The sequence below is a fragment of the Octodon degus genome, unplaced genomic scaffold (genome assembly GCF_000260255.1).
Source record: "Octodon degus isolate 3935 unplaced genomic scaffold, OctDeg1.0 scaffold00143, whole genome shotgun sequence".
In the NCBI taxonomy this organism is placed as follows: domain Eukaryota; kingdom Metazoa; phylum Chordata; class Mammalia; order Rodentia; family Octodontidae; genus Octodon; species Octodon degus.
In genome coordinates this window covers 3834711-3844076 of record NW_004524719.1, presented here as the reverse complement: position 1 = coordinate 3844076, position 9366 = coordinate 3834711, and the positions used below count along the sequence as shown (strand labels likewise).

Sequence of the window (9366 nt, the reverse complement as noted above, 5' to 3'; positions counted from 1 at the left end):
GTGGTCATCTGCTGGTACGCTTCTCAGCAGCCCATGCCAGGCGTCACACTTCATCTTACGTAAGCTGAAGTGGCTCAGGCACAAGTGGTGCTCAGAAAATATCTAATGAGTTGTACAACTGAAAACAGTCTACATAGAGATCTTCCGGAAGCGCTCACTAAGGGTGTCCAGCTGCAAGTTTCTTCTTCATTTGGGCATGTCCTAAGTCAACTAGAGGTGCTAATAAAGGGAGAAAATGCTGTGAGGAAGTGCTTTCTTCTTCAGAAAAGCACATATCATGGGAGAATAAGCTCATTATATCCCTGGGCTCCCTAACATTAAAGGTGTCTTAATCTATACTGTGGAGGGTATTTCTGTGAGGCAGCTATTATACTGAACTCTGAAGGCAGCAGTACACTCTCACACCTCAAATCAAGATCTGAGAAATGAAAAGCAGATTAGCAGCAGGTTTTGTAGGCCACTCCAGTGATACTCAGAAACTTCTGGTTGGGAAAGCAGCAACTAATAAATATGGGCAAGCTAAGTTCAAAAATCTCATTTGGAAAGACAAACTAGTTTTGATTTGCCGCAGCAATGAAGTGCAAACCACTACAGTTTCAAATAACAAGATTTTTTTTTTTGAAAATACTAACCTGCTTTTGGAAGACCAATGTTCCTTAACTGATATTTCATGGTAAACAAGGGATTCACTTTCCTTAGATGGGAATTTCCATAGCCAGACTTGCCTATTGTAATAGGCAAGAATGCCGGCTCTTCTCAGATATTGTTTTGAAGGATCTCTTCTTGGTTCCCGGGCCAAAATCATAGTGTTGATAAGTGTGTTGTGTATTGTACCTCATGATTACAAGAGTCTTTCCTATAAAATTTCTATTTCAAATTCTAAGAATCTGGTCCATGTATCAGCCCTAAATTTTCAAGCTAAGCCAACTAAGGGCAGTTCTTATATGTTTCTGTGCTTTGCATGCCTTATGTTCCCACGAATTCACGTTGCTCATTTAGGGACATTGTGAGCATTAGTATGTTAATATATGAAATCCTTGAGAAGAGTATTTATCACACAGGGAAGTTTAAAAATGCAAGCTCTTGTTGTGATTGAGAATATTTCTATCCAAGTGTTTGTCATTACTGAAAGACCTAAATAAATGCCATTTGCTTTGTCATTTGTTTTCTTATATTTTCTAGTTCAGTTTCTGCAGCAACCTTTATTACTAAATATGCCAGAAAATAAAAAGATAAAATAACATAGTTAGTCAAGGTCACTGCTTTTTAAAAGTTGTCCTGATAAAAACAACAATGACATATACGTGTGTGTATACATATATGAAATAATTTTGCACAATCATCAAAGTGTCAGATAAGAGCTTTTCTTTTATATTCCATAATGTGATTTTTCTTTTCTAACCATGGAAACACAAAGATTCTACTACCTCTGTTCTGGAATAGGTTTTTCTAGTAGCTTCCAGATGTCTGCTAAACGCCTAACACTTTCCACAGCCACTGTGAAGAAACTTTTGCTGCTCAAAAGCCTTTTAATATTCAGCAGGTTAAGGAAATCCATGGTCAGCTTTAGAGTTTGTGTCTCTGCTGAGCTTTCAAGGTGGCAAGACCCTGAAATAATATGAACAGCAGGACTACTAAATCTTTCATTATTTCCAGTTTCCCCTTGAGCATACTGACTGTGCAATAAAGAAGCTGTCATTTACACTCTTCTTTATTGCAATGTGGATGATAGCTACAGGGAGCAAAATAAGGCACCGTGTCAAGGTAGCCTAACGGCCATTATGATGAATGTGTAATCACGGCACATTTGCGTCTCTTCTCTTCCTATACAGGTACTTCATAGACTGGAAGAGAGATGGGGACAGCTACTTTACAGTAGACGGAACCGAGGGAACCATCGCCACCAATGAACTGCTAGACAGAGAAAGCACTGCGCAATATAATTTCTCCATAATTGCGAGTAAAGTTAGTAAGTATGGCATGGGCAGAATCCATGTTATATTGCGCTACTTTGGATTTAAGACTTTCAAATGAGTTTCGGCTGAGGTGTTTTTCATTCTTGGAATGACAGCTGAGTGGTCTCCCTAGAAACTGTGAGATCTGGTCCTTTGCTGCGTAAGTCCAAAGACATAGTGACAGCTGCCAATAAGCTGGTCTGCAGAATTGCATGAATATGTAGTGTGACCTCTTCCTTTCTGATGAAGAACTTTCAAAATCTTACAGAAGTGCCAGCTTCCCCCATGCACAATCCCTCTATCTTTCTCATTGGGCATTCTATCAGTGGGGTAGGAAGAAATCATTATCATATGCATCACTTATTCTGAAATGTTTTCTAAAATTGAGGAGACATTTTGAAAGCATCCTTTTCCCTTCTTTCTCTTTTATTAGAAATTAGGTTTAATGAATATACATGTGAAATATATTGGGGTTTTCACTGTATCTCAAATAGTTGCTTAGAATCTGCTGATTGGATTTCCAGAAATTATTCTTTGAGTTGTTATCACTTTGGTCAAGAGAAAATCCTCTGAACTGAGAGTGACTATAGATTTTATTTGTTTGATGTGAGACCCAAGGATATTTTCACAGATTTCCTGAGTAACAATTAGGGCAGAGTGGTAACATGTAGCTCGTGACATAGTGGTTTTTAACAGAAGTTCATTGCCTCGGGCTGTCTGCTTACAGTTTTTTGAAAGGCATGACAGATGCTTTCTGAGTAGATTTCTTCTTTTCGCCCTTTTACCTTTTATACATCTGGTACACATTCATAACACTATAATGGTTGATTTAAACTTTCAAAACTAGGAAGAATTTTGGGCTTTTCTGAAAAGAGGCTTTGTTCAGCTTCAACCTGGTGGGGGAGATGGTTTTGTTGATCAAAAACGACTGCCTCTAAACACGGATAGTCAGATAGCTCTCCCATGCCTTCGTGAGGTCTTCAGTTCATTTCATCACTTTCACTTCACTCCTGATCTTAACAGGAAGTCTAACATAAAGGCCACACAGCTTCTACCCTGTTTTGGGAAGGCATCTTGGGCATCTGCCCTGTCATGAGAGAAATCTGACTACTCTGTGATACCAGAGAAGTCACGGTTGGCACGCAGATGAGAGCTCCAGCTTAGGTCATTTGGTTTGCCCAGTATTCCTATTCTTTGCTGGATGGGTACCTCTTTCTTTGAATCCAGCCAGTTCAATTGCTGCCTGAATCTCATCTACCATGTGACAGGAATACAACTCAGACTAATTGGTTTGGAATCATAACCACAAAGCCTTTGGAAATAGGAACAGGTTATTAAGCAAATGTGTTTCGGAGTTGCTTATTGATACAGAGCGGTAGACATCTAGCAAATATAAAGGCAACATGAATTGTAACTCTGATTCTTTAAGGCAGGGCATAAAAACCCCTGTTTGCGAGTATGGAGTAGAGTGATAAAAATGCACTGCTCTCTTCTGTCAGCAGCATATCGTGCCCCACTAGCTAACACATTTTAGGACTGAAATGCACTAATGGTGGAGGCAGCTGTCAAAGGAGACATACTTCTTGTGTGGGTTTTTTAACATTCTTGTGAGACTCTTGGAAGTATTTTTAGTTCTGGTACCTCTGGACACCCCATCTGAATGGAAATCAGATGGAGGCATGCAAGGGTACCCCTTACACCCTCTTCATCTCCAACAGCATTGTGGTGAAAAGGTGACCTTCCTGGGTAAGTTGTTGGCAACATTTCTTCAATTCGGATATTTTCCACTGTGTCCATCTGACCCTGAGGACACTGACATCTCCTCGCAAGTTAAATCACGAACATCACAGGTTCTCTTCCAGGAAGTTTTCTCTCCATTGACCCTTTCTTTCCAGCTGACCTTTTGCCCTGCACTGTGCTCAGACAGAAGATTATGGAGTTGTTGCTCTGATCAGACGTTTCTTAGGGAGAACAGAATGCCAGCATCCTTTGTGAGGCACATCTGTACCTGACGAGAACCTCGAGGTATTTTCCTGAAGTCTATTTTCTATCATTTCTCCCTCTCTTCATCTATTTTATTACAGTCCTATGGGCACAGAGGAAAATAGCCAAAATGAAGAAATTTTGCCAACATCTTACCCAGGAATTCCACCTTCTCAGCACAATGCTGTTGGGGATGAAGAGGGTGTAAGGGGTACCCTTGCATGACTCTTACTATACTACGTTAATCTTACTTCATTTCATGATAACTTTTAATGCTAAGTGCATCCAGAATTTTGAAGGCAGCTTAATTATATTGTCTTTGGAACATAAACTTTATTTTTCTAAGATTTTTGTTAAAGAGAGTTATCTATGATATATTATGGATTACGTATTCTGTGAAATGTAGTTTTTCACTCCGGTGGTTTAAACATAAGTGACAACTGATCAAAGACAGCCTGTAATCATTTTTACTTCTTGCATATAATTTGTCTGTAATACAATAATTATCAACAAAAAGCTAATCTAGCATAAATCTTCACACACACACACGTGCGCGCGCACACACACACACACACACACACAGAGCCTACATATTTTAGGAGTAGGAGTGGAAGGCTCTCCTACTTTAGTTCCAACTGAGTTGCTGTGGGTAGTTAACTAGCAGCCTGCATTGTAGTGATGGAAACCTTTTTTTCCCAGTGACCACCAAAACCATTATCATTGTACGAGGAAAGTAGGAAGAGTAACATTTAGTGTCTGCTCCCAGAGCTGTGTGCTTCAACTATTTTGAGAGTGGAAGAAAATGTGAACCTTTACAGCAGAACTCAACATTATTTGCTCCTTGAAAGATTAAATATGCTAAATTACAGAATCCTAATAAATCACTCATTAAAATGATTAGTGCACATGGTGCAGTGCTCTGCTTTCTGTAAATTTTATGTTAATGCAATTTAGGAAGCTCTAGATTATGCATGGTGATGTGTTACCTTGGTCCTCATCATCAGAATTAGGGGTTAAAAAAAGGGCCTGCCGAATAGCTGAGTGGATTAAAGCACTGCTCAGGCGGACACGCAGCAGCTGGGGTTCCATCCCAGGGCTTGCTGTGCCGGCTCCGCCCCCTGTACACGCTGAGAGGGCGATTGAGACTGGGCGTGGTGGCACGAGCTTGTAACCCCAGCACTTGGGAGCCTGTAAACAGGAGAATCACTAGGAGTCCGATCTATGTAGTGAGACCCTGAACACCCTCTAGACCCTGCCCTAATACAGGAAAAAAAAAAAAAAGAATTAAGGGGGAAGCTGTGGTGTAAAAATGATCTAACAGAGATGACAAACTAATTTTCTTAAAATTGACCCATAGTGAATTCCAGTATCTATTCATAGGCCATTGAATGGATTTCAGAGGCACAAATACAGTCTGCTAAAATGTAGATGAAACACATATCTGTATGCAAAAAAGGATTCTAAATATGTGAGATAATTAAAAATTCTATAATGCAAGATAATTGAGGGTGTTATGCTTCAATCCTGGATGTCCCCCCAGAGCCTCATAGATTTTGAGTGGGGCTTTTTGGAGACATCTGGGTCTAGAATTTGAGACAATTCTTAGCTCAGTGCTAGGATTCGGGCACTGGGATTATGTCTGAGTGATTGCTGGATCAAGCAATTCAGTGCATCGGCACTGCCCTATTCCTAGCGGCTTGGATAAGACAAAGGTGCAGAGAGAGGCCCGCCCACCACCTCCTGTGCTGGCCGTTTTGCTGTCTTCTGCCACCTTGACATAGTGCCCCTCTTCCGTGTGCCACCCTGCTATAGAGCCAGCTATTGTGAGCTAAAATCTCTCCACACTGTGAGCTCGCAACACCACGCCTCCTTTGACTTTGGGTTTTGGGCATTTTGTCTAAGCAATGAGTAAAGAAACTAAAACTGCTTTATTTTGTTTGGAAGCACAGTTTGAAAGTAAACTTTATTCATATTCTAAAGCCCAAGGCTGTCTTTTTTGATCAAACTAGCCAGCTGAGCAGGGGATATCATGAGTGAATGAATGTGCAATAAATAGCCCACACTTGCTCTTCCAAGAGAAACAAAATTGTTTAAATATACTGCACAGCAGCCTGCATTAGCATGCTTTGGCCTTACCCTTTCATAAAATGTCTCAGGTGAATTGAAATGGTACAATGATTGAACAACTTTCAATTAATTACAAAGCAGCCATTAATCAGTGCTGCTGTAGTTGGAGGAGCAAATGAATTTATTAGACTTTCAATAATTATTTTATGCATTGCTGCCTTGCCATTTTATGATGTTAACCTTATGGATTTGAAGAGAAGAGGGAAGTTTGAAACATATACTTCTTTCAAATTATGAGAAAGTTTGAACAGGTTGATGATTTTATTAATTTATTTATTTTTGGTCTTACTGTAACAAATGCCATTAATTAAAAATAATGGGTATTGATGTCAATAAAGCCCTATATTGTGTATTTATATAATAAATAGAACACACTAGAAACAATTATTTCTTCGTTATTTTAATTATCCAAATGGAAGTTGGATTGGTCGGTTGGTTCCATTCTTTGTAGAGAAAGCAAAACTCGTTTAAGTACCTTAGGTAAGAAATGCCCACATGAGGCATCGTTTAATGAATTCGGAATTCCTTTTCAGGTTATTTCTATAGTTGCCTTCCATAATAGAATCATTTTATGTTGTGGCCCTTTCTTTTCCTTAACATAAAATAAATGATATCATTTTCATATGTATAAAAATGCAAAACTGTGAAATTGGTGTATGTTATTCAGACTCAAAATAAATGCTGGACTTAGATTTATTAACTGCCTGGAGGACAATCTCTGCATAGAGGACTGTACAGGGCACTGTCAGCTCAAAGGGTTGCCTTTGAGCTAGTGTCATCAAAAGAATGACAACCTCATAGAGCTAGAACTCAGGATTCTCACAAGTGGAAACCCAATATTTTACAAGGACAAATATTCATAGATTTTTCATTTGTTGAAGTAAGTAGTGGTAACTATAATCAAGGCGATTTTCATATCATAGAGAAGTATAACATCTTGTATTCAAAAAGACAAGATGTAGAATTGTAGAGTGTAACTGAAGTGAATTATTACTGAAATCTTGATATCTGTATGTCTGTAATCTATTTCTTTCTGTATTCAAGTTTGTTAAATTACTTATTAAAATACTTTGATGAATTTGAACTTTAAAAAGAATGATATATACTAAAAGGAAGGCAGGCCGGGGAGTTGGCTCAGTGGATTAAGCTCTTCCCTGGCAAGCGCAAGGGCCTGAGTTCAAATCTGGTTACACCAACAAATAAAAAAAATAGAAGTAAGGCAATAAAGAGATTAATATGCATTTTATATGCTTTACAGTGAGATAATTAGATCAATTTCTATCTATAGCCAATACATGGGGATTGGTACATCAGTCTCAAACTACAGTAAGAGTTACTAATTTTTTATCATGAAGAATATTTTTGATAATTTCCTTGTAAATTGAACTGTTTTGCATATATCATACTTTATTAAATGATATTTGTTGTCTATGGGATTAATAAAAACAATACTTTAGTTATTGTTATAGTCAAGTGACATAATCATAAAAAGTAAGATGACATATCTATATCTATATCTATATCTATATCTATATCTATATCTATATCTATTTCTATTTCTATATCTATATCTATATCTATATCTATATCTATATCTATGTTGTTTCTGATGTTATTGCCCACTATTGTTATAGTGTGACAGGGTCTCACTATATATTTTAGGCTGCTCTTGAACTCACTATGTACTGAGGCTTGCCCTGAACTTGTGGCAATCCTTCTGATTCTGCCTCCCAAGTGCTTGGATTATGTTAAGTATTTTGTTTTTACTATGATCATTCTTAGTAGTCCTCAGTTTGGAAATCAATATTAACTGTCATCAGTTGAGAAATGACGAATGCAAATTCACCTCCTGATCATAACATATAAGCCCTGAGGTCTTTCATCACAGGTGTGGGAAGAACGTGCACTTATGAGGCATGAGTTGCACATTCTCTGTCATAAGTGATGTCAGAAGTTCTTAGCTTAAGCCAAGACATCATACATATCTGAAATTTAGGAAATGGTTATGGTTAAACTAAGTCTCAGCAGGGCTCTCTCAACAAGGCAGGAATTTGTGAACCCATCAGGTGAAGATGTGGTTTCTTGTGGGATACTGGAATTCTTGATCAGCCTTTTTCTTCTTGCTGCATAAACCTCACTCCAGAAGGTTGTTTACAGCAGGAGCAGAGTGATGGAAGTGACTGCATCCGCTGAGTGACAGCAAGGGGAAGGTCAGTGCTTTTATAACATAAACTCAGAGTTTTTCTCTTGTCATTTGGCCACATTGGGTTCAGCTGAAGCAAACCCTAAGTCGTGGAAGGTAGAATTCCCTGGGAAACATTTGAAAGTTTACCTGCCACATTTGATTCTTGGCAACTCAATGACACATTTGTATCGGAACATTTTAGGTATACATATTGATGACATTCATCCTAAAGAATCGGTACTTACAAATAATATATCTTGATTCATCTTTGCTCCCCCTTCCCTTAACATTCCATTTTTTCTTTCTGTTCTTTTTTTCCTTTCTTTTTTTTCCTCTAACCCTTTCTTTGTGCTCCTTCCCATTTGAAAATCTTCTTTGAATCTCCAAAGATCTATTATATTGGTTCTTATGTACACCTTCATTTTTGCACATCAGAGAAACTATGATATTTAAACATGTGTGTTCAATTTGTTTCACTTATGAGTATGGTCTTAAGGTACATCCATTTACCTATGAATGTCTCAAGTTGATCCTCTTTATGGTGGAGTACTGTGCTTTGATATAAAGAAAAAAATCCCACATCTACTTTATGTGTTTATCTATTGACGGACATTTTGGCTATTTCCAAGATTTGTACTGCTATAAATGTGGGTGTGGAAATTATGACATTATAAGATACAGAAACAACTTCAAAGGCACTCATATACATTATCTTTGAGAGTGAATCCAGCCACTTCAGTGTATTTTGTAAAAATAGCTTTTTAATAAATGCTGCTGGGATTGCTGGCTTTCTTTATACCAAAGATTAAACCTAGAAGATCACACCCAAATGTCTCCCTATTCAGTAAACTAAGATGGAAACGAATAAAAATATCTAAATATTGAAACAGACACACTACATGTATTAAAAGAACAGAATACAGAGAACTCTAAAAGGCATAGTTGTTGGCAAAGATTTTAATGATCAAAATCTTAAATGTACAGAAAATATTACAAAGAAACAACAAACGGGATATTACCTTATTAAAGAGCTTTTGCACAACAGAAACCACCTGTAGAGGGAAGAGATACCTGATTTGGGGGAAAAGTGTCAACTGTTTCTCAAACAAAATAATA

At 37.9% G+C, this 9366-nt stretch overlaps 1 protein-coding gene across 1 annotated transcript in view; it reads left to right on the top strand.

Moving 5' to 3' along the window:
• Cdh12 (cadherin 12) overlaps window positions 1–9366 on the top strand; it is a 357222-nt gene that overhangs the window by 327211 nt on the left and 20645 nt on the right. Inside the window, exon 9 of the mRNA XM_004641817.1 lies at window positions 1833–1969. Coding sequence (XP_004641874.1) covers window positions 1833–1969 — 137 coding nt within the window. The remainder of the gene's footprint in view (window positions 1–1832; window positions 1970–9366) is intronic.